General features: G+C 47.1%; 1 protein-coding gene across 1 annotated transcript; it reads right to left on the bottom strand.

The window, feature by feature from the left end:
• Positions 1-83: 83 nt before the first annotated feature.
• Positions 84-27530, bottom strand: LOC121543788 (mdm2-binding protein-like). Its single transcript, XM_045213865.1, has 15 exons — positions 27021-27530; positions 24352-24975; positions 23616-23849; positions 21664-21834; positions 16934-17047; positions 16018-16575; positions 15785-15875; positions 15511-15608; positions 15264-15465; positions 10357-10452; positions 6739-7002; positions 3798-4071; positions 2854-2967; positions 652-717; positions 84-476 (listed from the first exon to the last, which is right to left on the bottom strand). The coding sequence occupies exons 3-15, from the start codon at positions 23746-23748 to the stop codon at positions 441-443; spliced, it is 2217 nt and encodes a 738-aa protein (XP_045069800.1). The 5' UTR covers positions 23749-23849; positions 24352-24975; positions 27021-27530; the 3' UTR covers positions 84-440.
• Positions 27531-27987: the final 457 nt, after the last annotated feature.

Here is a 27987-nt window from a genome sequence, read left to right as displayed (position 1 = left end):
GTTGTGCTGCACAGAACAGTCGTAGTATGCACACAAGATCACAAAACACATTTTATTATGTTCCATAAAATCTATGGCACAACTAAAAGAAATACAGATATCTAAATTTCTACCAATACTTTACTACAAACAGAGACATACACACAGGTTCAATAAACCATGTCAACACATCTAAAAGACAAAAACCTCCCAGTTCTCCTTGGAACTTCCCATTAAAACAACATAAAAGAGAACTCATTAACATAAACAATGTAATTACTATGAAAGGCTGCCCTAGAACTGACAGTCAATGATGTTCTTAAAAGATAAAGAAAAATGCTAATCACACTTTCACATCCTGACAGATGTTTGCGTGGTGAAACTACATTCCAGTGATGCTTGCTGTTTGCTGTGACTGTAAAACCAGTCTGAAACCACTAGTGATTCTTCAACTTCCCTCTTCACTTACAGGCCCTCTCCGTAACCCAATCAATGACCTGCAAGAGAATACATAAAAACATATGGGTCTGTTTAAAAGCTGCAAGCCATATCATTTCCTAACTCTTCATGAACAATTTCTACCTGAATACCCCTTGACTTCTGAAGTACATGATTGAAAGCATGCCTTGGTAAGGGGAGGGTAAAATATGTAATGAACGGTTGACAGGTTACCTGCTTGGCATTGCTGCTGGCTGCTTTCTTCATTTCCTCATGAAGACCCCTGGACGTTTTCAGATCCTTTCGGAGAAAAGGAATACATTGTGACACACGCGTGTCTCTGTAACTGACGTGCTCTGAGAGTAGGTTGGTTATACGTCTCTCAGTCAGGTTATTATGTACTTCCAGGTCAAGTGTGCTCATCTTTCTCTATAGTCTCTGGGGTGACGACGTTACAGTCAGCTGCTATAGGCAGGACAGACAGCCAGCTTCTCTCTCTATAGTCTCTGGGGTGACGACGTTACAGTCAGCTGCTATAGGCAGGACAGACAGCCAGCTTCTCTCTCTATAGTCTCTGGGGTGACGACGTTACAGTCAGCTGCTATAGGCAGGACAGACAGCCAGCTTCTCTCTCTATAGTCTCTGGGGTGACGACGTTACAGTCAGCTGCTGTAGGCAGGACAGACAGCCAGCTTCTCTCTCTATAGTCTCTGGGGTGACGACGTTACAGTCAGCTGCTATAGGCAGGACAGACAGCCAGCTTCTCTCTATAGTCTCTGGGGTGACGACGTTACAGTCAGCTGCTATAGGCAGGACAGACAGCCAGCTTCTCTCTCTATAGTCTCTGGGGTGACGACGTTACAGTCAGCTGCTATAGGCAGGACAGACAGCCAGCTTATCTCTCTATAGTCTCTGGGGTGACGACGTTACAGTCAGCTGCTATAGGCAGGACAGACAGCCAGCTTATCTCTCTATAGTCTCTGGGGTGACGACGTTACAGTCAGCTGCTATAGGCAGGACAGACAGCCAGCTTCTCTCTCTATAGTCTCTGGGGTGACGACGTTACAGTCAGCTGCTATAGGCAGGACAGACAGCCAGCTTCTCTCTCTATAGTCTCTGGGGTGACGACGTTACAGTCAGCTGCTATAGGCAGGACAGACAGCCAGCTTCTCTCTCTATAGTCTCTGGGGTGACGACGTTACAGTCAGCTGCTATAGGCAGGACAGACAGCCAGCTTCTCTCTCTATAGTCTCTGGGGTGACGACGTTACAGTCAGCTGCTATAGGCAGGACAGACAGCCAGCTTCTCTCTCTATAGTCTCTGGGGTGACGACGTTACAGTCAGCTGCTGTAGGCAGGACAGACAGCCAGCTTATCTCTCTATAGTCTCTGGGGTGACGACGTTACAGTCAGCTGCTATAGGCAGGACAGACAGCCAGCTTCTCTCTCTATAGTCTCTGGGGTGACGACGTTACAGTCAGCTGCTGTAGGCAGGACAGACAGCCAGCTTCTCTCTCTATAGTCTCTGGGGTGACGACGTTACAGTCAGCTGCTATAGGCAGGACAGACAGCCAGCTTCTCTCTCTATAGTCTCTGGGGTGACGACGTTACAGTCAGCTGCTGTAGGCAGGACAGACAGCCAGCTTCTCTCTCTATAGTCTCTGGGGTGACGACGTTACAGTCAGCTGCTGTAGGCAGGACAGACAGCCAGCTTATCTCTCTATAGTCTCTGGGGTGATGACGTTACAGTCAGCTGCTATAGGCAGGACAGACAGCCAGCTTCTCTCTCTATAGTCTCTGGGGTGACGACGTTACAGTCAGCTGCTATAGGCAGGACAGACAGCCAGCTTCTCTCTCTATAGTCTCTGGGGTGACGACGTTACAGTCAGCTGCTATAGGCAGGACAGACAGCCAGCTTCTCTCTCTATAGTCTCTGGGGTGACGACGTTACAGTCAGCTGCTATAGGCAGGACAGACAGCCAGCTTATCTCTCTATAGTCTCTGGGGTGACGACGTTACAGTCAGCTGCTATAGGCAGGACAGACAGCCAGCTTCTCTCTCTATAGTCTCTGGGGTGACGACGTTACAGTCAGCTGCTATAGGCAGGACAGACAGCCAGCTTCTCTCTCTATAGTCTCTGGGGTGACAGTAGACCCACAACATTAACATACTGCAGTTGTCGGTTGCAAAATGTTGACTGTGCCTCCTATGCACATAGTTGAACAGGGCAAATGATATGAATGTAGAACCACCATTAAAATTAAAAAAAGTTTAGGACAAGGCAATTCAAAACAATCCTATCTGTCTTACACGGTCTTAGTTGTCATTCTATCATTGAAAAACTTTTTCAAAGAGGGGCCAAGGGACTTGAGGTTTTCACGTTAACTCACTGTTGGTGCTAAATGTCAAATTCAAAGAACGGGAACAGGAGACAAACCTTCAGATAGAATTTAGAGATTTCAAACAGTCTTTGACTGCAGGCGGCAAGGCACTTATGTTCTCTGGTGATCCCATGATGCTTCAGCGTCTTCGCCACAACGTCTTTCAGCATCTAGAACAGAAATGACAGAAAACCCTCTGCGTGTCGGTATCAATGGGAATCACTGACATTTCTCTAAATCAGGGATGGGCAACTTTGATGGGGGTGGGGGCCACAAAAAACCTGAACTTATCATGGGGGGCCGCAGTGGCTCGCGGGTCTGTGTACCCACATCCATACCCCCACCTTGAAGCAAAACGTTTTAGCAACCCCCCCCCCTTAGACTAACTTACCAATATAAAACATGTTAGCTGACATGAGCTAATTGAGTGACTGTCAGTGACTGATATAACAAGATAAAAACTGCTGATTCACAAACACATTTAGAAATTGCTATTCTAACTCTGATCAGTAAGTTGTGACCCCGACTTAGTTTTTTTTTGTCTTTGAAAATGTATCCGCGGACCTAGAAAAAAAGGGGGGACGCCAGTCGCCCATCCCTGCTCTAAATAAACCTGTATTTTTCTCAATGGGGTCACGTCGTTGTTCTTGTGGTTGATAAGCTCAGGTTTGCGTAGTAATCAGAACAGCTCAAGGTCTTGTCCCTTGAAACTGAAACTCTTATCTCACGGAGCTTAACATTGTGGAAGGACAGAAAGGAATGTACAGTTGTCGTTAAAGATCTGGTGCAGCGTCATCATGTCGTAGTTACCTAGTTGGGGGGCTATGATATGGCAATTTAGCACAGCATAACCTAATGGAAGACTAGACATTTAGATGTGTGTCTGTCTATAGAGATAAATACTCTGTGTCTATCTATGTGAATATCTACATGCTGTACAACACAGAAATATTTCCCCAACAGATACAACAAGTCATCATCAGCCAGTATGGACTCTTACCCGGACATGTTTCTGGGAGCGAGACTCCTTGCTGGCCTTGTCCTCTGCCTGTCCCCGCCCGTGTCCCTGGGCCTGGGGGGCTCTGTGGCTCTGTGGGGGGTCAGGATGGTGCTTCTCGGGCCCCTGGGGGCCAAGGGGGGCCAGTCTCAGGGCTGAGATAGAGGAGGTGGACTGAGACCTGGTATTCTGCAGTCTCAAGGCTCTCACAGCAGGGTGGGTATCAGTACCACTGCTACCAGAGCCCAGGGACTCACTGCTCTCTGACTTGGCCAGCCTGGACAACACAGACACACAGACAGACAATACATTTTGACAGAGTGGTGTCACCGTCTCTGCCAGAAAGACTACTGTGAATCTACTCCTAATGACTTCAGCTGTCACCATAATCAATTAAGGTTCAATTCCATGGCAACAGACAACATATTTATTCTCTATGTAATTACACAGTAGCCAACTCCTAAAAAAATATGAATCTAGAAAGTCATTTAGAGAGGCATCATCCTGTTGCTTTCTGACATCATATTACATCATTAAGGCTACGAGGCTATATCATTTGATATTCATTATGGAAACATCATTTCTATATGCTGGTCACATCGCCACGGCAATAAAAACCATCCTCAGCAGACCAATATCTAATTTCACAGTAACTAAATGGGTGTCACATAAAACAAGTACATATAAAAAGGGTATCAATGTGTGAATAATACCATTCAGTTCCACTTTGAAAGACAATATGCTGACCACGGACTACACGGCTTCTGCCTCCCAAATGGCAGGCACCCTATTCCCGATTTAGTGCACTGCTTCTACCCTGTGTGGCCCCGTTCAAAAGTAGTGCACTATATTGGGAATAGGGTGCCATTTGGGATCAACCCTGTATCTATATGCATTAAGAGTCAGCAATGGAATGTGCTGCAGAGTCACGGTAAACTATTAACAGTCCGTAGAGAAGAATAACTGCAGAAGGGAACAATCTTTCCCCCTCCTCTCTCCCTGTGCGTGTGTGTGTGTGTGTGTGTGTGTGTGTGTGTGTGTGTGTGTGTGTGTGTGTGTGTGTGTGTGTGTGTGTGTGCGCGTGCGTGCTTGCGTGCGTGCTTGCGTGCGTGTGTGTTTGAAGTTTAAGGTGAAACGTGATCTGTACTCTTCAGACAGAGTGAATACCTCAGAACTGGAACAGCATTTTCTACTACTATCATATATTAGATCTGACAGCCACTTTCTAGGGACTAGTTGTCTTGTTAAGATGTCAGTATGACTCAACTATAGAGGAACGTGACTGAATGACTGGCGATAACACAGGGGACATGTAAACAACAACCAAGATAAAACACTGATGACCTAAATAGAAAAAATAAGAGAAATCCTGTTGTTTCTGATCAAAGGGAACTGAGAAATCCTGTTGATAAGAGAAAGGGGAAGTGACTGACAGACTCTATTATCGCTAGTTAACAGACTGGAGTCCAGTCAAACCACATGTAAACCAAATACTTTTATAACTAAACCAAGATAGACCACAGCCCGTCGTTTCAAATGGGAACAAATGAGTCACAGTGGGCAGAACAAGCAAGGAGGTGGGCAGAGCCAAGCACGAGCTAGCGAAATTCTATTGCCTCGTTTCTAGCACACATTTACATATTTCCGTTAGGGAACGCCTACTCTGTGAAGTGCGCGTGTGTAATAACTCTGTTCGCCTTTGCACTCTTTCTAAACAACACAATTAAAAAAAAACTTTGGCAAAGGGTAAAGTCTACAAAACTTAGTACACTCTGATCTTAACAGATTCTAGTTTTGGGAACAGAAAACTGTATTTACATTCAATGTTTTCATCGATGATAAAATGTGCAGAATGTCGGCTAAAATCCGTCTCGTCCCCATCTTCTCCCACTGCCGGCCACTGGGCTTCCTCTCGCTACCATATTTGGTAGTGAGTGGAAAAGCCAAGCAGATGCTTCACATCTATACATCCGATGAAATATCTGTCTCATTGTTCCATTTGTGTGTAAACTCTGGGATTTGATGAACAAATATACTGAGCCTGCAAACATCCCAAGGTGAAATGTAACATGAGTAGAGATAGTGGGGTGGCCAATTCAACCTAGCAGTAGAGGACTATCACACTGTAATCTATTCCCCTATGAAGTTTATTGTTACAACGTTTCAAGCCTAGTAGCTGTGAGGGGAACGGCACCTCCGTACCTTCAGGCTCTGATCAGTCCCTACACCCAAACGAGGGCATTGCGTTCATCCACCTCTGGCCTGCTGGCTCCCCTTCCTCTGCGGAAGCATAGTTCCCGCTCAGCCCAGTCAAAACTGTTCGCTGCTCTGGCACCCCAATGGTGGAACAAGCTCCCTCACGACGCCAGGACAGCGGAGTCACTCACCACCTTCCGGAGACATTTGAAACCCCACCTCTTTAAGGAATACCTGGGATAGGATAAAGTAATCCTTCTACCCCCCCCCATAAAAAAAAAAATATATATATATATATATATATATATATATTGTAAAGTGGTTATCCCACTGGCTATAGGGTGAAAGCACCAATTTGTAAGTCGCTCTGGATAAGAGCGTCTGCTAAATGACGTAAATGTAAATGTAAATGTAGTTCCACCTTCGGTAACCTAAGGCTGGAAACATTGTTTCAATAACAAAGATGGGAGCTTAAAATCAGTGTGCGAAAATCTTCTGTTGAATATATTGGTTGACCTCTAGCACCTGCTCTAGACCACAGGTTGTATGTACGTAACCTTTGCCTATATAGAACACGATGCTCCTAATATGCCATTTAGCTGATGCTTTTATCCAAAGCGACTCACAGTCATGCGTGCATGCATTTTTTTATGTATAGTTGGCCCTGGGAATCAAACCCACTATCCTGGCGTTGCAAGAGCCATGCTCTACCAGCTGAGCTACAGAGGACCATACAATCCTCACTAACCTCTTATTGGAGTGGATGGCGTCTGTATCCCAGGATCGTCTCTTGATCCTGGGCAGGTCAGAGTTAAGGAGGGCCTCTCCGTCCGGGACACTTCCTGGTTCAGACAGCACGGCCGGCGAGGGGGCAGGGCTCAAGGCAAAGGGGACGGGACAAGGCTCCTTGGAGCAGGTTGTCTGGGTCTCGTAGCGAATCAGACGAGACTGCAGCCGGACAAAGCCCTGGTCCCGGTCCAAGGCCTTGTGGCTCTGCTCGTCCAGACAGAACCTGGGTAGGGCCAAGAGATTAGTGATTCAAAACAAAGACAAGTCTGGACGATAGATAGCCAATAAGGTAGTAGTTAATAATGTAAATGTAAAATGTAATAATAGATCAAAACTGAAAGATGAGGACTAAATTAGCATCAGAACAAGACGGGTCTCTCTCATGAGTTGGCAGAACTTGACAAGGGAGAAGAAGAGCTGATAGTGAGCCAGGACATAGAGACAGAGGGGTCTGATAGTGAGCCGGGACACAGAGACAGAGGGGTCTGATAGTGAGCCAGGACACAGAGACAGAGGGGTCTTATAGTGAGCCAGGACACAGAGACAGAGGGTTCTTATAGTGAGCCAGGACACAGAGACAGAGGGGTCTTATAGTGAGCCAGGACACAGAGACAGAGGGTTCTTATAGTGAGCCAGGACACAGAGACAGAGGGGTCTGACAGTGAGCCAGTACACAGAGGGGTCTTATAGTGAGCCAGGACACAGAGACAGAGGGGTCTTATAGTGAGCCAGGACACCGAGACAGAGGGGTCTGACAGTGAGCCAGTACACAGAGGGGTCTTATAGTGAGCCAGGACAAAGAGACAGAGGGGTCTTATAGTGAGCCAGGACACAGAGACAGAGGGGTCTTATAGTGAGCCAGGACACAGAGACAGAGGGGTCTGACAGTGAGCCAGTACACAGTGGGGTCTGACAGTGAGCCAGGACACAGAGACAGAGGGGTCTGACAGTGAGCCAGGACACAGAGGGGTCTGATAGTGAGCCAGGACACAGAGACAGAGGGGTCTGACAGTGAGCCAGGACACAGAGACAGAGGGGTCTGACAGTGAGCCAGTACACAGAGGGGTCTGATAGTGAGCCAGGACACAGAGACAGAGGGGTCTTATAGTGAGCCAGGACACAGAGACAGAGTGGTCTGACAGTGAGCCAGGACACAGAGACAGAGGGGTCTGACAGTGAGCCAGTACACAGAGGGGTCTGACAGTGAGCCAGGACACAGAGACAGAGGGGTCTGACAGTGAGCCAGTACACAGAGGGGTCTGACAGTGAGCCAGGACACAGAGACAGAGGGGTCTGACAGTGAGCCAATACACATAGCGGTCTGATAGTGAGCCAGGCACAGAGACAGAGGGGTCTTATAGTGAGCCAGGACACATAGACAGAGGGGTCTGACAGTGAGCCAGGACACAGAGGCAGAGGGGTCTGACAGTGAGCCAGTACACAGAGAGGTCTGATAGTGAGCCAGGCATAGAGACAGAGGGGTCTTATAGTGAGCCAGTACACAGAGAGGTCTGATAGTGAGCCAGGCACAGAGACAGAGGGGTCTGACAGTGAGCCAATACACATAGGGGTCTGATAGTGAGCCAGGCACAGAGACAGAGGGGTCTTATAGTGAGCCAGGACACAGAGACAGAGGGGTCTGACAGTGAGCCAGGACACAGAGACAGAAGGGTCTGACAGTGTGCCAGGACACAGAGACAGAGGGGTCTGACAGTGAGCCAGTACACAGAGGGGTCTGACAGTGAACCAGGACACAGAGGGGTCTGACAGTGAGCCAGGACACAGATACAGAGGGGTCTTATAGTGAGCCAGGACACAGAGACAGAGGGGTCTGACAGTGAGCCAGTACACAGAGGGGTCTGACAGTGAGCCAGGACACAGAGACAGAGGGGTCTGACAGTGAGCCAGTACACAGAGGGGTCTGACAGTGAGCCAGGACACAGAGACAGAGGGGTCTGACAGTGAGCCAATACACATAGCGGTCTGATAGTGAGCCAGGCACAGAGACAGAGGGGTCTTATAGTGAGCCAGGACACATAGACAGAGGGGTCTGACAGTGAGCCAGGACACAGAGGCAGAGGGGTCTGACAGTGAGCCAGTACACAGAGAGGTCTGATAGTGAGCCAGGCACAGAGACAGAGGGGTCTGACAGTGAGCCAATACACATAGGGGTCTGATAGTGAGCCAGGCACAGAGACAGAGGGGTCTTATAGTGAGCCAGGACACAGAGACAGAGGGGTCTGACAGTGAGCCAGGACACAGAGACAGAAGGGTCTGACAGTGTGCCAGGACACAGAGACAGAGGGGTCTGACAGTGAGCCAGTACACAGAGGGGTCTGACAGTGAACCAGGACACAGAGGGGTCTGACAGTGAGCCAGGACACAGATACAGAGGGGTCTTATAGTGAGCCAGGACACAGAGACAGAGGGGTCTGACAGTGAGCCAGGACACAGAGACAGAGGGGTCTGACAGTGAGCCAGGACACAGAGACAGAGGGGTCTGACAGTGAGCCAGGACACAGAGACAGAGGGGTCTGACAGTGAGCCAGGACACAGAGACAGAGGGGTCTGATAGTGAGCCAGGACACAGAGACAGAGGGGTCTGACAGTGAGCCAGTACACAGAGGGGTCTGATAGTGAGCCAGGACACAGAGACAGAGGGGTCTGACAGTGAGCCAGTACACAGAGGGGTCTGATAGTGAGCCAAGACACAGAGACAGAGGGGTCTGACAGTGAGCCAGTACACAGAGGGGTCTGATAGTGAGCCAGGACACAGAGACAGAGGGGTCTGAAAGTGAGCCAGGACACAGAGACAGAGGGGTCTGACAGTGAGCCAGTACACAGAGGGGTCTGATAGTGAGCCAGGACACAGAGACAGAGGGGTCTGACAGTGAGCCAGTACACAGAGGGGTCTGATAGTGAGCCAAGACACAGAGACAGAGGGGTCTGACAGTGAGCCAGTACACAGAGGGGTCTGATAGTGAGCCAGGACACAGAGACAGAGGGGTCTGACAGTGAGCCTCCTGTTAACACTAGCCGTGGATGTGGTGTGTCCAAAGCCACATTCCTGCTTCATGTGTTGGTGCAGCTATTAGCATATACCGTAAATACCACAGAATATAGACTAACAAAATAAGGATCGCAATTCAAACTATACAGGAGCTTCTCATCAAATCCATATTGTACATAGTGTTGCTCACTTGACTAATGCAATGATTCACAAATGTGTGGATATTTTAAAAGCCTTTCATTTTCTATCTGTCTAACAGAGCACAAACGCTGTACAGGTATTAAGGTAATTCTTGCAGGGACATGTGGTGTGGGAGAACCACTCAGAGGGGGGTATGTGGTGTAGATGTCAACCTCAGGAGGTAGTGTGGGAGACATCTCTTAAAGAGAGAGATGAATCTAGATCAGTGTCTTTACACTACACAGGTACATGTCCTGGAGCTAGTTGTGTCGTCAGGCCCTCAGGTGATTAGAGATACTGTAAGTACTCTACCCCAAGAGACAGATGTGTAGATGAACCTTCATTCCGTGGTAGTGGTAGGGTTACTGTACGTATAAAGACACCTACTCTATTCCGTGGTAGTGGGAGCTGGCTGCCTGGTTGAAGGGGAGCTGGGTCACTTTCCTGGGGGTCAGGTCTGGAGACATGTGGAATGTATTTCCCCTGGAGACACACACAGACACACACTGTTGGACAGGAGCTGTGAACACTTTCTAATTAAATCCAAGACTGCAGCAAAGAACACGCAGTCCTGCAGCTATCTGAAGTTAAACTAAAACCCTCCTGTCCTCTGCACCCAACCTGATTAAGTCTTGTGATGTCACGAGAGGCTGTGTCCTGGAGGGACGTTACATCCCCCTGAGGTGGCTGCAAACCCAGACAGCTATGGCTCCATCTGCTGGTATGGTCGGGAACTCCACCCCTCTATGGCCAATCTTCCCACGCAGCTGAAACAAATGAGGAGCTGATGAGCTGAAGGTTTGGGAAGGGAAGAGACACACGGAGGGAGTGTGTGGGGGGTGAAGAGACACAGTCTCCAACCTGGGCTCTCTGGAGGACAAGAGTGCTGCACGTCCACTTCCATGAGGAATATAAGGATTTGGAGATACTTACCTTTGGGAAATACTCACCTTTGGATATATGCACCTGTGGAAATACGGGAGAGACATTTGGAAGGACTTTTTGCTGGGTTGGCCACTAGCTGCAACGTGGACTACAGTAAGGCTGGGGAAAAGTTATCTGAGCGAGTGAGAAGTATGACTTTGGATGTGGAAGAGACATCCCTGAACTGTTAACCCTTAAAGAGCCACAAGAGAACAGAATTTTGTTATATTTTCGTTAATTTCCCAAGACCTATAATAAAATCCTTGTTTTGTTTGAACCTTGTCTCCTTGCACTACTTGAGCAATCCCGCTGAAAGCTGTGTAGCCTCTCGTGACGTCACAGATGGTGGAGAATACGGGCACGCTCAAGCGTTAATAGTGCATGTCAGAGGAGGATACCGAAGGTTTGATCACCCAGTTTTCCAAGTTGGCCGTAGGCTCCCCGCCGACTGAAATGGAGGACATATTGAAAGCCCTTGTTGCTGGCCAGCAAGCCCAGATGCAAGCAAACGTGGCTCTCTTGGAGGAGCAAAAGAAAGCCAACCTTCTGAAGGCAGAGGAATTGCAGTTGCAGAGACAGAGGGTGGTCCAAAATACCCGCCCAATAAAGGCAAGTGACTTTATATCTAAGATGGGAGCTACCGATGACATTGAGGCATACCTGCATGCATTTGAGGCCACGGCCACTAGGGAAGCCTGGCCCAAGCAACAGTGGGTTGGTCTGTTAGCCCCCTTTCTAACCGGGGAATCGCTGAATGCTGTCCGGGACCTGGGCCCTGACCAGGTTACTGACTATGATGCCCTGAAGTCTGAGATCCTCAGCAGATATGGACTCACAAAGTTTGGTATGGCCCAGCGCTTTCACAGCTGGACCTTCCAACCAGACCAACCTCCTCGGGCGCAGATGCATGAACTTGTCCGAATCGCAAGGAAATGGCTGGATCCGCAGAGGAATACAGCAGCGGCGGTGGTGGAGGCCGTTGTGGTGGATCGTTACCTACGCGCCCTGCCTTATGAGGCAAAACGGTTCATCAGTCAACAGGCCTTGACCACGGCTGATCTGACCGTGGAAGCTGTGGAAAAGTACCAGGCCACAGCGGAGATGCTGAATGCTTCCCGAAAAGACCCCAGGAGGGCGGCCCCACCACAAATGGGAAGAACCCGTCCAAAGGACCCCAAGGTCTCGAACCCAGCCACGTCAGGACTTATCCCGGCTCCAGGGGGAGCCAGAAACCAGGCGGGTCCAAGAAGAGTACACCAGGAGGGGGAAACTCGACAGTGTTACCGGTGTGGGGAGATGGGACATATCTCCTGGCAGTGTGGGAAACCAGCCGATGAACCTATGCCCACTGCGGAGTCCTCCAGCTCAGCACCCACACACCGTTTTGCCTCGCTCTTGGGAGTCGTAGATGGCGGCCCAGATCGACCCCCCCACCTGCCCGGTAACTGTGAATCACCATGATGTGGAGGCCTTACTGGATTCTGGTAGCCGGGCCACCCTGGTGCGTAAGGATTTGGTGGGCCCAACGTGTCTGACCCCGGGGAAAGTCCTCCCAGTTTCCTGTGTCCATGGGGACACCAGAGAATACCCCATTACTGAACTTACAATGACCAGCACACGGGGAACCATACACACGATGGCGGGGGTGGTTGATTCCCTCCCCGTCCCTGTCCTAATTGGACGAGACTGCCCAGCCTTTTACCCACTCTGGAGAGAGTCTCAGGAGAGGTTAACCCGAGTACCTCGGAAACGGAGAGGCAAGACTCATCCTGGGAAGGCTCCGGTGCAATCCTCCGAGTTACTCACTCCCGCCCGGGCTCTGATAGGGATGGCAGGTGCCCAGACCGACACAGAGACGGAGCTACAGAATCTGGACAAAGAACTGTCTGGTCTGAAGGGGACCGCTGAGAGGTATCGTTTGTTAAAGCAACAGTTAGACATGAAGACAGAAGAGTTAGATATCCTCCAGGCTAAACTCCAACAGAGCTCCTTCCCTAAGCAACAGGAGGAGCTGGAGAGGCTGCGCAGGACCATCGAGGAGTGTGAGGAGACCCTGCGCAGTAGTAAGGAGGTCCAGAAGAAGGCAGAGGAGAAGTACAAGGTGTTGGAGAACAAGATGAAGAATGCGGAGGCAGAGAGAGAGAAGGAACTGAAAGCTGCTCAACAGAAGCTAAACTCTGCTAAAACCAAGGCTGATGCGTTCAGTAAGAAACTCAAGGAGAGACAACAGGAGGCTGAGTCCCTGGTCCTAGAGTTGGAGGAGTTGAAGAGAGAGCAGTCTGGCAAGCACCACGGCAATGCGGACGCCCTCTCCCGGCGTGATGCCTTCTTCGCTGCCTTTACCCCGACGAGGACGTCGGTCCCGAGGAGGGGGGATGTGTGATGTCACGAGAGGCTGTGTCCTGGAGGGACGTTACATCCCCCTGAGGTGGCTGCAAACCCAGACAGCTATGGCTCCATCTGCTGGTATGGTCGGGAACTCCACCCCTCTATGGCCAATCTTCCCACGCAGCTGAAACAAATGAGGAGCTGATGAGCTGAAGGTTTGGGAAGGGAAGAGACACACGGAGGGGAGTGTGTGGGGGTGAAGAGACACAGTCTCCAACCTGGGCTCTCTGGAGGACAAGAGTGCTGCACGTCCACTTCCATGAGGAATATAAGGATTTGGAGATACTTACCTTTGGGAAATACTCACCTTTGGATATATGCACCTGTGGAAATACGGGAGAGACATTTGGAAGGACTTTTTGCTGGGTTGGCCACTAGCTGCAACGTGGACTACAGTAAGGCTGGGGAAAAGTTATCTGAGCGAGTGAGAAGTATGACTTTGGATGTGGAAGAGACATCCCTGAACTGTTAACCCTTAAAGAGCCACAAGAGAACAGAATTTTGTTATATTTTCGTTAATTTCCCAAGACCTATAATAAAATCCTTGTTTTGTTTGAACCTTGTCTCCTTGCACTACTTGAGCAATCCCGCTGAAAGCTGTGTAGCCTCTCGTGACGTCACAGTCTGTAAACAACTTCCTAATCAACTGACAGCTTGAAATGTCCAGAATGTCTCTTGAGTTTCTTTTAATGAACATTAATTACTACAAAAACGTATTCTTCTCTGCCTTCTGTAAAAAAAACACTGTCCAATAAAAGCTCTTTGAATCAGAGGAATTAAATTAGCTGAAACACTTTGATTCTAATGCATCTCAGAAGTAGACAACCACATAAAATCCACGTCACTACATGGTGTCTGAGCATTTGAAACATCCTAACTGAATAGTTGTCTGCTGAATGGAGTTGTTTCTCCTCTAGGGAAGATAATGTTATGAACAGATTATTCAACGTTTGAAAGCACCAACAAACATGTTGACAGCATTTATTTTAGGCATTGAACAACTCCCTAAAGTATCTGAATTGAACAACTCCCTAAAGTATCTGAATTGAACAACTCCCTAAAGTATCTGAATTGAACAACTCCCTAAAGTATCTGAATTGAACAACTTCCTAAAGTATCTGAATTGAACAACTCCCTAAAGTATCTGAATTGAACAACTCCCTAAAGTATCTGAATTGAACAACTCCCTAAAGTATCTGAATTGAACAACTCCCTAAAGTATCTAAATTGAACAACTCCCTAAAGTATCTGAATTGAACAACTCCCTAAAGTATCTGAATTGAACAACTCCCTAAAGTATCTGAATTGTGAGTGAACCGGTAGTGGATGAGGTGCAATGATTCAATGATGTAATTTAAATTGGTTTGTAGCGTGTGGTGGAAAAACAGTATATACATCCAATCCAACAGTGTTCTTTTTCATGTTATTCTTGCCAATACTATTAAACCATTATATATTACAGAGGAGCTTGTAGGAATATATAGTTACCCTAGTCTCTGGACTAATATAGTTACCCTAGTCTCTGGACTAATATAGTAACCCTAGTCTCTGGACTAATATAGTTACCCTAGTCTCTGGACTAATATAGTTACCCTAGTCTCTGGACTAATATAGTTACCCTAGTCTCTGGACTAATATAGTTACCCTAGTCTCTGGACTAATATAGTTACCCTAGTCTCTGGACTAATATAGTTACCCTAGTCTCTGGACTAATATAGTTACCCTAGTCTCTGGACTAATATAGTTACCCTAGTCTCTGGACTAATATAGTTACCCTAGTCTCTGGACTAATATAGTTACCCTATTCTCTGGACTAATATAGTTACCCTAGTCTCTGGACTAATATAGTTACCCTATTCTCTGGACTAATATAGTTACCCTAGTCTCTGGACTAATATAGTTACCCTAGTCTCTGGACTAATATAGTTACCCTAGTCTCTGGACTAATATAGTTACCCTAGTCTCTGGACTAATATAGTTACCCTAGTCTCTGGACTAATAGAGGCTGCAGATCTCCGGTGGGCAGGCCATCAGGTGTGAAGTGCCTGAGCAGCTCTTTGGCATCCAGCAAGGCTGGGGTGGTTCTCTGGCCCTGGACGTCCTTAGGCCCCAGGCAAGGCTGGGGTGGTTCTCTGGCCCTGGACGTCCTTAGGCCCCAGGCAAGGCTGGGGTGGTTCTCTGGCCCTGGACGTCCTTAGGCCCCAGGCAAGGCTGGGGTGGTTCTCTGGCCCTGGACGTCCTTAGGCCCCAGGCAAGGCTGGGGTGGTTCTCTGGCCCTGGACGTCCTTAGGCCCCAGCAGACAGTCAGACGAGCCTCCAGACCAAACCTGGGAAGGGAGACCCGCAGGAGGAGACCACAGATGAGATGGTTACATGGGTCACGTGTCAGGAACCAAAAGATACTGTCGGCCTCTCTTTCTATTCCCATAAGCCAACTTGCTTGCTTATCGTTGTTGGAAGAGAGGTGTTAAGTACCGATGTGAACGCCATGATTCAAGTTTACCTCAGCTTCTGACGAGTCCTCTGGAGGTTCTCATAGTTCTGCAGAACACTTCTCTCCGGCCAGTCAACATGTTGGGAGTGTTTAATGAACTCTACATTAGAATGGGAATAGAGTCATTTCAGTTTTTTCAGTTATCAGTCAAGGTTTCTAGTAGGAATCAGTTTCAGGGATAACACATACATATTACTGCGCTGTGTTAAGTGGAGTCATGAGGGAGTGGGACAACAGAATACCTGTAGTCTTCATAGTGTGGTTCTCCTCCTCTGCTCCACAGTGCTCAACTCTGGGCAGCCTGGAGGCTTTAGGCAGGCTGGAAGCTTTAGGCAGGCTGGAGGCTTTAGGCAGCCTGGAGGCTTTAGGCAGGCTGGAAGCTTTAGGCAGGCTGGAAGCTTTAGGCAGGCTGGAGGCTTTAGGCAGGCTGGAGGCTTTAGGCAGGCTGGAAGCTTTAGGCAGGCTGGAAGCTTTAGGCAGGCTGGAGGCTTTAGGCAGGCTGGAGGCTTTAGGCAGGCTGGAAGCTTTAGGCAGGCTGGAGGCTTTAGGCAGGCTGGAAGCTTTAGGCAGGCTGGAAGCTTTAGACAGGGTGGAAGCTTTAGGCAGGCTGGAGGCTTTAGGCAGGCTGGAAGCTTTAGGCAGGGTGGAGGCTTTAGGCAGGCTGGAAGCTTTAGGCAGGCTGGAAGCTTTAGGCAGGGTAGAGTCATGCATCTTGAGGTACTGTTCTCTGGCCAGGCTGAGCAGGACCTTCAGGTCATTGACTGGTATTGAGGCTGGCTTGTCTGCCTGTTCTCTACGTCCTGGTCAAGGAACAATAACAGTCAGTAAGTAGCCTTGTCCGAGCCAGGATGGCCCATAGCGAACCACTTACCCGTCTGGCTGCTAGACAGACTGACTTGCTTTATTAAACTATGCTAGATATAAAATAGAATGTTCTCAATAACTTACCTGGTTAAATAAAATGCAATTGTAAAAAAGTAATTTAGCTAGGCTCTATTTGGTGTCAATAAAGTTAACTGCAAATGGAAATGGAGTGTGCTGAGGACAGACATTTTAATATATATTCTGCGTCAGATATGATATGAGGCATCTCTTGAAAAATCGAGTTTTATCTCAACAAGACTTACATGGGTAAATAAAATGAGATGTTGTCCTTACTCAGACACTCCTTTAGGACCAGGGTCTGCACCTTGGCCAACTTCCTCTCTCTCTGTAGCAGTTGGTCTCCATGGAGACAAGGCAGGGAGCGCAGCCAGTCTGTAGTAGTGGAAACTGGGGGAGGCGACCACGTGGACTGCTTTATCAATCAATTGGCTGAACCCTTCTCAATAACGTGAAAGAAAAGAGAAACCTGCACACTGCTCTCGCTAGCGTTACTTATGTTATTAAAGGCTCACTGCAGTCAAAATTCTGTTTTTCCTATGTTTTGTATGATATTGTACAACAGCTGATGAAAGTAACACTGTAAAAGTGTGAAATGTGCTCAGTGTTATTTCCTGATAGTTGCTTGGTTGAAAATACAATCAACACGGGACCTTCTAAATCAGCAGGTTTAGCATGCGTGGAGTTTAATAAGGTTTAATAACATAAGTGACATTAGTAAGAGCAGTGTGCAGGTTTCTCTTTTCTCTGACGTAATCACATTTTTCCCACGCACCTGCAACATAACTCAGATGTGGGAGTGCTTTTTGGAATTGTCAATAATCTGGTAACATGGCTTCAAATGAAGTGGCAACACAAATGCTATCAAAGGAGACAGGGGGAGTTTAATACAAGTACATTGCATTGAGGAGACAGGGGACTTTAATACAAGTATACTGCATTGAGGAGACAGGGGAGTTTAATACAAGTATACTGCATTGAGGAGACAGGGGAGTTTAATACAAGTATACTGCATTGAGGAGACAGGGAACTTTAATACAAGTATACTGCATTGAGGAGACAGGGGAGTTTAATACAAGTATACTGCATTGAGGAGACAGGGGAGTTTAATACAAGTATACTGCATTGAGGAGACAGGGAACTTTAATACAAGTATACTGCATTGAGGAGACAGGGGAGTTTAATACAAGTATACTGCATTGAGGAGACAGGGGACTTTAATACAAGTATACTGCATTGAGGAGACAGGGGACTTTAATACAAGTATACTGCATTGAGGAGACAGGGGACTTTAATACAAGTATACTGCATTGAGGAGACAGGGGACTTTAATACAAGTATACTGCATTGAGGAGACAGGGGACTTTAATACAAGTATACTGCATTGAGGAGACAGGGGACTTTAATACAAGTATACTGCATTGAGGAGACAGGGGACTTTAATACAAGTATACTGCATTGAGGAGACAGGGGACTTTAATACAAGTATACTGCATTGAGGAGACAGGGGAGTTTAATACAAGTATACTGCATTGAGGAGACAGGGGAGTTTAATACAAGTATACTGCATTGAGGAGACAGGGGAGTTTAATACAAGTATACTGCATTGCTTTATTAATCAATGGAGATTAAGAAAGATGTTTACACCACAACAATCAATCAGTCTGGCCTTCTGGGTTGACTCACCCTTTCTCAATAACTTGACACGACTCATGAATTCATATTAGGTTTACATTCATTAACAATACGTTAACACTATCAAACTCCGATCCTCGTTTGTTAAGTCAAATGACACTGCTGGTCCTGCTCACACTGCCCTACCCTATGCTTTGACTTCTTTCTCCCCTCTCTCTCCAGATAAAATCTTGCGACTTGTGACGGCAGGCCGCCCAACAACCTGCCCGCTTGACCCTATCCCCTCCTCTCTTCTCCAGACCATCTCCGGTGACCTTCTCCCTTACCTCACCTCGCTGATCAACTCATCCTTGACCGCTGGCTATGTCCCTTCCGTCTTCAAGAGAGCGAGAGTTGCACCCCTTCTCAAAAAACATACACTCGATCCCTCTGATGTCAACAACTACAGACCAGTATCCCTTCTTTCTTTTCTCTCCAAAACTCTTGAGCGTGCCGTCTTTAGCCAACTCTCTTGCTATATCTCTCAGAATGACCTTCTTGATCCAAACCAGTCAGGTTTCAAGACTGGTCATTCAACTGAGACTGCTCTTCTCTGTGTCACGGAGGCTCTCCGCACTGCTAAAGCTAACTCTCTCTCCTCTGCTCTTGTCCTTCTAGACCTGTCTGCTGCCTTTGATACTGTGAATCATCAGATCCTCCTCTCCACCCTCTCCGAGCTGGGCATCTCCGGCGCGGCTCACTCTTGGATTGCGTCCTACCTGACCGGTCGCTCCTACCAAGTGGCGTGGCGAGAAGCTGTCTCCGCACCACGTGCTCTCACCACTGGTGTCCCCCAGGGCTTAGTTCTAGGCCCTCTCCTATTCTCGCTATACACCAAGTCACTTGGCTCTGTCATATCCTCACATGGCCTCTCCTATCATTGCTACGCTGACGACACACAACTAATCTTCTCCTTTCCCCCTTCTGATAACCAGGTGGCGAATCGCATCTCTGCATGTCTGGCAGACATATCAGTATGGATGACGGATCACCACCTCATGCTGAACCTCGGCAAGACGGAGCTGCTCTTCCTCCCGGGGAAGGACTGCCCGTTCCATGATCTCGCCATCACGGTTGACAACTCCGTTGTGTCCTCCTCCCAGAGTGCGAAGAGCCTTGGCGTGACCCTGGACAACACCTTGTCGTTCTCCGCTAACATCAAGGCGGTGACCCGATCCTGTAGGTTCATGCTCTACAACATTCGGAGAGTACGACCCTGCCTTACACAGGAAGCGGCACAGGTCCTAATCCAGGCACTTGTCATCTCCCGTCTGGATTACTGCAACTCGCTGTTGGCTGGGCCCCCTGCCTGTGCCATTAAACCCCTACAACTCATCCAGAATGCCGCAGCCCGTCTGGTGTTCAACCTTCCCAAGTTCTCTCACGTCACCCCGCTCCTCCGCACACTCCACTGGCTTCCAGTTGAAGCTCGCATCCGCTACAAGTCCATGGTGCTTGCCTACGGAGCAGTGAGGGGAACGGCACCTCCGTACCTTCAGGCTCTGATCAGTCCCTACACCCAAACGAGGGCACTGCGTTCATCCACCTCTGGCCTGCTGGCTCCCCTACCTCTGCGGAAGCATAGTTCCCGCTCAGCCCAGTCAAAACTGTTCGCTGCTCTGGCACCCCAATGGTGGAACAAGCTCCCTCACGACGCCAGGACAGCGGTGTCACTCACCACCTTCCGGAGACATTTGAAACCCCACCTCTTTAAGGAATACCTGGGATAGGATAAAGTAATCCTTCTACCCCCCCCAAAAAAAAACATTGTAAAGTGGTTATCCCACTGGCTATAAGGTGAATGCACCTATTTGTAAGTCGCTCTGGATAAGAGCGTCTGCTAAATGACGTAAATTTAAATGTAATGAATGATTAGTTACAGCACAATCCTCATTTACTACTATGCACTGCAGTGACTGAGGCTTGACTTAGGCCCAATTGGGTTTTTGCTCTCCTCACGGCTAATTACACCTTTAATACACAACCTCCATATAATGCAACGGCTTCTAATTAGCTATTAAAGCATTTGGTCTAATTAGCCTCTTCACTTTACGGCCCGTTAGGAGACTCTTTCAGCCTTGAATCTGTTTCACCAAAGTTCTCAGAGGGTCGTATAAGAGTGACAGAGAGCGAAACAGAGAGAGAGAGAGATAGACAGAGAGACAGAGAGAGAGAGAGAGAGAGAGAGAGAGACAGAGAGACAGAGAGACAGAGAGAGAGAGACAGACAGAGAGAGAGAGAGAGAGAGGGAGAGAGGAGTGGAGAGAGAGACAGAGAGAGAGAGAGAGAGAGAGAGGAGTGGAGAGAGAGAGAGACAGAGAGAGGGAGAGAGAGACAGAGAGAGAGAGAGGAGAGAGAGAGAGAGAGAGAGAGAGAGAGGAGTGAGAGAAAGAGAGAGAGAGAGAGAGAGAGTGGAGAGAGAGAGGAGAGAGAGACAGAGAGAGAGAGAGAGAGGAGTGGAGAGAGAGGAGAGAGAGAGGCAAGAGAAAGAGAGCGAGAGAAAGAGAAAGAAAGAGAGAGAGAGAGCGAGAGAGAGAGGGGAGAGAGAGAGAGAGGAGAAAGAGAAAAGGGGAGAACAGAACAGGGCCTTTCAGGAACCATTGCTTGTTCCTCCATATTGTTCTCTTTCAGAAGGAAAATGGTACATGTCAGGGTTTTTCTTAAGGTTTTTATATAATAAATTTTCGGACATAAAAAAGACAAAAAAAAAAAAAAAGATATGTGACTGTATACAAATGTAGGCAAGGCTTAAAATAATTATGTTTTAGTCAAATATTATATCTGTTTGGGCTTCTTGCCGTCACATTTGCAGTCTACAAATTATCTGTAATTATGTTCCGGCCCCCTGACCATCCGCTCAATAAAAAAATCAGCCCGTGGCTGAATCTAGTTGAGGAACAAGTTAAAGATTCAGAGGAAAGAGGAGTTAAAGGAAGAAGTACATAGTGGTTGGGCCAGTTTATAATTCAGGCTCCAAGTTTCTATTCATAACTTTCTAGTAGAAATACCTTGGGTCATTCTACCATTTTCAAATGATTAAAACTAGACTGAGTGTTATGAAATGGAGAGGTGGATGAAAGCATCAGCTAGAGGGATTGTTCTTGTACTTTTCAACTTGTGGAGCCTGAAGAAGGCACCGCCTTAGACCCAAGGAACAGTAAATTACCTCAAAGAGAGGAGGCCTTTTAAGACTGCTCTATATCAAGCTGACAGTAGACCATTCATACTGTCCATGACATTGACAGGTAAGTCACCAATCATACTGTAAACAACATTTCAAATCAGAGTAGATATTTGTTTGTTCGTGATTTTCTTTTAATAGAGTTTCTTACCTGAAGACGTCAAATAATTTTCTTTCAGAAGCCCATTGGTGGTTGCCATGGCAGCGGCTCCATTGATTTGATTGGCTGAGTGTATCATGCGGGCCTTGCAGTCTCCGCCCTCTGACCCCTGGACCAACAGGAAGTAGTGTCCGCGCTCACCCTTCACCTCCACATCTGGAACTATGGCAAATCAAATAGGTCAAAATTAGTTTAAAATAAAGAATACACATCCAGGTTATACAGTGGGGAGAACAAGTATTTGATACACTGCCGATTTTGCAGGTTTTCCTACTTACAAAGCGTGTAGAGGTCTGTCATTTTTATCATAGGTACACTTCAACTGTGAGAGACGGAATCTAAAACAAAAATCCAGAAAATCACATTGTATGATTTTTAAGTAATTCATTTTCATTTTATTGCATGACATAAGTATTTGATACATCAGAAAAGCAGAACTTAATATTTGGTACAGAAACCTTTGTTTGCAATTACAGAGATCATACATTTCCTGTAGGTCTTGACCAGGTTTGCACACACTGCAGTAGGGATTTTGGCCCACTCCTCCATACAGACCTTCTCCAGATCCTTCAGGTTTCGGGGCTGTCACTGGGCAATACAGACTTTCAGCTCCCTCCAAAGATTTTCTATTGGGTTCAGGTCTGGAGACTGGCTAGGCCACTACAGGACCTTGAGATGCTTCTTACGGAGCCACTCCTTAGTTGCCCTGGCTGTGTGTTTTAGGTCGTTGTCATGCTGGAAGAACAAGCCACGACCCATCTTCAATGCTCTTACTGAGGGAAGGAGGTTGTTGGCCAAGATCTCGCGATACATGGCCCCATCCATCCTCCCCTCAATACGGCGCAGTGGCCCTGTCCCCTTTGCAGAAAAGCATCCCCAAAGAATGATGTTTCCACCTCCATGCTTCACGGCTGGGATGGTGTTCTTGGGGTTGTACTCATCCTTCTTCTTCCTCCAAACACGGCGAGTGGAGTTTAGACCAAAAAGCTCTATTTTTGTCTCATCAGACCACATGACCTTCGCCCATTCCTCCTCTGGATCATCCAGATGGTCATTGGCAAACTTCAGACGGGCCTGGACATGCGCTGGCTTGAGCAGGGGGACCTTGCGTGCGCTGCAGGATTTTAATCCATGACGGCGTAGTGTGTTACTAATGGTTTTCTTTGAGACTGTGGTCCCAGCTCTCTTCAGGTCATTGACCAGGTCCTGCCGTGTAGTTCTGGGTTGATCCCTCACCTTCCTCATGATCATTGATGCCCCACGAGGTGAGATCTTGCATGGAGCCCCAGACCGAGGGTGCCTTCTCACCAAGCTGCTTGCCTATTGTCCTGTAGCCCATCCCAGCCTTGTGCAGGTCTACAATTTTATCCCTGATGTCCTTACACAGCTCTCTGGTCTTGGCCATTGTGGAGAGGTTGGAGTCTGTTTGATTGAGTGTGTGGACAGGTGTCTTTTATACAGGTAACGAGTTCAAACAGGTGCAGTTAATACAGGTAATGAGTGGAGAACAGGAGGGCTTCTTAAAGAAAAACTAACAGGTCTGTGAGAGACGGAATTCTTACTGGTTGGTAGGTGATCAAATACTTATGTCATGCAATAAAATGCAAATGAATTACTTAAAAATCATACAATGTGATTTTCTGGATTTTTGTTTTAGATTCCATCTCTCACAGTTGAAGTGTACCTATTATAAAAATGACAGACCTCTACATGCTTTGTAAGTAGGAAAACCTGCAAAATCGGCAGTGTATCAAATACTTGTTCTCCCCACTGTATGTACTGAAATAGCCATAGGAATGCCTAGGGAATTTTATATAGTATAAAGAGTGCCTTGGTTCTCCTTGTTGCCTTGATTATGTTTGTTTAAATATATATAGTTCCTATACCATCAGTCCCTTTTCTCACACATGGGCTGTAGCTGACGATCCACATTCAGTACCTACCAGGCAGGGCCTTGGGTCTCTTGGCTATGAAGTCCTTCCACTTCTGGGAGCTGAGCTGAGAGGCAGGGGGCAGAGCCATGGAGCCGACCATACAGGACAGAGAGAACAGGGCCCCTACCTGGAGACACAACATCACTATACATACTACACCACACTACTACAGTAATACTACTGAGAGGCAGGGGGCAGAGCCATGGAGCCGACCATACAGGACAGAGAGAACAGGGCCCCTACCTGGAGTGTAAAGCAACACTTATTTGACATATCTAGAGCTTGGAACTAGAAAGTTCTATCTGCAAAAAGATGATTCTGAGATAATTGGCTTTAAAGTTCTGAACCCTCATTGGTTTGAATGGTGTCAGTGATTGTTATCGTGTATTCTTTTGAACGTAACAATATGAATTGTGGGTATTTAGAGTACTATATAGGTAGACAACATGGAACAGAACAAGGCTATGTCAATAACTCAATTTCCTCACAAATTCAGATAGAACCTTATAGTCCCAAGCTTTCCGTATGCATTCGCCCCGTTGTTGTTCTTCTACTACTACTAACTACTACTACTAACTACTACTACTACTACTACTACTACTACCTACTACTACTACTACTACTACCTACTACTACTAACTACTACTACTACTACTACTACTAACTACTACTACTACTACTACTAACTGATAGGGTCACAGTATAATGAGTCACACAATGGAGGAGTACTGACTGATTTATTTACCTTTCCAGACAGTGATCTGAACTGATCAAGGAGCAGTTTATCTTTTAGTGATTTGGAGAACAGTTCCCTGTAGTGAAAAGGTCAAGGAATGAACAAGTGTAGATAACTGGGGAGATGTAGATAACTGGGGAGATGTAGATAACTGGGGAGATGTATCTAGCGCTTTCTTATTTCCTTCAACACTGTACATGACAAGGTTTGATCTGTTATCACAGTAGAAAAATATCATGTTCAGTCTACATAGGCATACAGTCACATGAGACCTGGCCAATCATTATCTAAGAACAAAGTTCATTATCCCCAAAGCAGGTTCAAGGGTAAACCTGTTCAGACAGTAAATAAATGACCATATCTGCAGTCTGACTTTCAGCGTGACCGTCTAGCAGTTCACCTACAACTGCTGGTAACATTTTGGAAAGTCCCTTCCCTTAAAGCAGCTATGTGGTTAAATATCTCCCGTTTACAGATCTGAGAGGCACAGTTTATCTGAGATGTGGACACCTCAGTCATCAGCTGATGTGACGGATACAGGTGAAACGCTGTGCTGGAGCGGAGGAAGATGGGGAGATCTGACACAGTCACCAACTGGACTAGATCTAGAACAGGCCGGTAGTAATGGAACACCTGGAGGGAGGGGGGGAGAGAGAGAGGGAGAGAGAGAGAGAGAGAGAGAGAGAGAGAGAGAGAGAGAGAGAGAGAGAGAGAGAGAGAGAGAGAGAGAGAGAGAGAGGGAGAGAGAGAGAGAGACAGAGAGACAACAGATGGTGAGTCACTGTCAACACCACCACCCACCTCCTTCAGTTACACAGTTACATTTTAGTCATTTAGCAGACGCTCTTATCCAGAGCGACTTACAGTTAGTGCATACATTATTATTTTTCATACCCCCTGTGGGAATCGAACTCCCCTACCCTGGACGACACTGGGCCAATTGTGCGCCGCCCAATGGGTCTCCCGGTCGCGGCCGGCTACGACAGAGTCTGGATTCGAACCAGGATCTCTAGTGGCACAGCTAGCACTGCGATGCAGTGCCTTAGACCACTGCGCCACTCGGGAGACATGTTCTCTCCTACAGTTACACAGAGACAACAGATGGTGAGTCATTGTCTCAACAACACCATAAACACAATTATTTTTACTACAAACACACTCTCCCAGAACAATAATAATCATCACCATAAATACTGCCTGTCACGGAACCAAAAGGAATTTAACGACACTAGCTAATCAATATGGGTGCTCCATGATTAATGTGTAGTGGAAAATTCATTAGAGAAACATTTCACACTCTGGTTTTTATGACAGCAGAGCCTGGAGCGGAGAGACAGCAGCATGGACACTAACTGTTCTCTCTCTCTCTCTCTCTCTCTCTCTCTCTCTCTCTCTCTCTCTCTCTCTCTCTCTCTCTCTCTCTCTCTCTCTCTCTCTCTCTCTCTCTCTCTCTCTCTCTCTCTCTCTCTCTCTCTCTCTCTCTCTCTCTCTCTCTCTCTCTCTCTCTCTCTCTCTCTCTCTCTCTCTCTCTCTCTCTCTCTCTCTCTCTCTCTCTCTCTCTCTCTCTCTCTCTCTCTCTCTCTCTCTCTCTCTCTCTCTCTCTCTCTCTCTCTCTCTCTCTCTCTCTCTCTCTCTCTCTCTCTCTCTCTCTCTCTCTCTCTCTCTCTCTCTCTCTCTCTCTCTCTCTCTCTCTCTCTCTCTCTCTCTCTCTCTCTCTCTCTCTCTCTCTCTCTCTCTCTCTCTCTCTCTCTCTCTCTCTCTCTCTCTCTCTCTCTCTCTCTCTCTCTCTCTCTCTCTCTCTCTCTCTCTCTCTCTCTCTCTCTCTCTCTCTCTCTCTCTCTCTCTCTCTCTCTCTCTCTCTCTCTCTCTCTCTCTCTCTCTCTCTCTCTCTCTCTCTCTCTCTCTCTCTCTCTCTCTCTCTCTCTCTCTCTCTCTCTCTCTCTCTCTCTCTCTCTCTCTCTCTGCCGTTAGATGGCTGAAGCTTTTAATTTTATTAAGCAGTGTTTAATTGAAAAAGTCTTTGAATATGTTGTGAATAATCGTTTGGTTTAAACACCTTAAGGGATTCTGTAGGAGTGTAAGTTTGAGTCTGCTTTTAACCCCTAAAACAAGTCATAGTATTAAAAGCTTTGTGTTTACATAGCAGCGTCTCAGTGAGTAGAGATACTTATTCTGGTGGTAGGACAGTAGCAGGTAGAACTGGAAGGTTGGAGGTAGGGTAGGACAGTGAGTCAGTAGCAGGTAGAACTGGAAGGTTGGAGGTAGGGTAGGACAGTGAGTCAGTAGCAGGTAGAACTGGAAGGTTGGAGGTAGGGTAGGACAGTGAGTCAGTAGCAGGTAGAACTGGAAGGTTGGAGGTAGGGTAGGACAGTGAGTCAGTAGCAGGTAGAACTGGAAGGTTGGAGGTAGGGTAGGACAGTGAGTCAGTAGCAGGTAGAACTGGAAGGTTGGAGGTAGGGTAGGACAGTGAGTCAGTAGCAGGTAGAACTGGAAGGTTGGAGGTAGGGTAGGACAGTGAGTCAGTAGCAGGTAGAACTGGAAGGTTGGAGGTAGGGTAGGACAGTGAGTCAGTAGCAGGTAGAACTGGAAGGTTGGAGGTAGGACAGTGAGTCAGTAGCAGGTAGAACTGGAAGGGTAGGGTAGGGTAGGATACGGTAGAGTAGGATAGGACTACTCACCTCCGAGTGTAGCTTGTGGTTAGAGCTGGTCTGGGAGTCTGGATCAGAAGGCAGCAGGCTGTTCCCTCTATCCTGGGCTCTGAGGGAGAAACCTTCAAACCTCACCTCAGAGGCAAACTGTTAGACAGGACAGGAGACATAAATAGGACAACATCTTTTAAATAGGACAACATCTTTAGTGAACTCAAAACTGGGTTTCCATCTTAGAACAGAGATTTCCCAAGAGAGCCTGTTCTCATTGTAATCAATGTACAGGGTCTGTTTTAGTGGGGTCCCGGAGGTATTTCCAAGAAATGTTAAGAATGTTGAAGCTAATTTACTGCATTTCTTTCTAAAATGCTATTTGGAGAACTGCAAAAGAAGCAAAAATCATCCCAGCCATTATCCCATTGGTTGTGCTGAGCGATTAGTGCATTTTGAGGTCGGTTCAGTTTCATTATTTAAAAATAAATCACGATTTTCGATGTTGATTATTTTGTGTAACATGCACTATGCATTGTGGGGGTTGAATGCTAGAACAACACAGAATAAAATAATTATTACAAGTCCCATGATGGTAGTGACTGCCCATTACTGATTATCACTTATTAACCATCATTTATTCACATTACTTTACTTTAATAAAATATTTCAGTTGTGTATATTACATTTGTTTTATTTGATGACTATTATTTATTTCCAAGTCATCATCTCATCTCTATAGAGCTGCTGTCTGACTAAATCACTATTTTAGTAGTTCTTCAAAGTAAATAAGGCATACTTTTATGACTGCTGAATACCAACTATCAATCACTTAGATCATGTATTTTCAGATAGAGATACCTTTGCAAAGCAACTGCTCTCTGTCCCTCTCGATCGCGCGTTCTGTCTCTTCTCTCCCTCTCCATGTCTGCACCACACAGACCGGACAAGTAGGCATGCAATGGATTATGGTCATTGTAGTTAATTAACATGTTTTCTGCGCTAA

The sequence above is a fragment of the Coregonus clupeaformis genome, unplaced genomic scaffold, assembly GCF_020615455.1.
Source record: "Coregonus clupeaformis isolate EN_2021a unplaced genomic scaffold, ASM2061545v1 scaf0163, whole genome shotgun sequence".
Classification (NCBI taxonomy): Eukaryota; Metazoa; Chordata; class Actinopteri; order Salmoniformes; family Salmonidae; genus Coregonus; species Coregonus clupeaformis.
The sequence above is the reverse complement of the archived record's forward strand: the minus strand, read 5'-3'. Positions and strand labels throughout refer to the sequence as shown.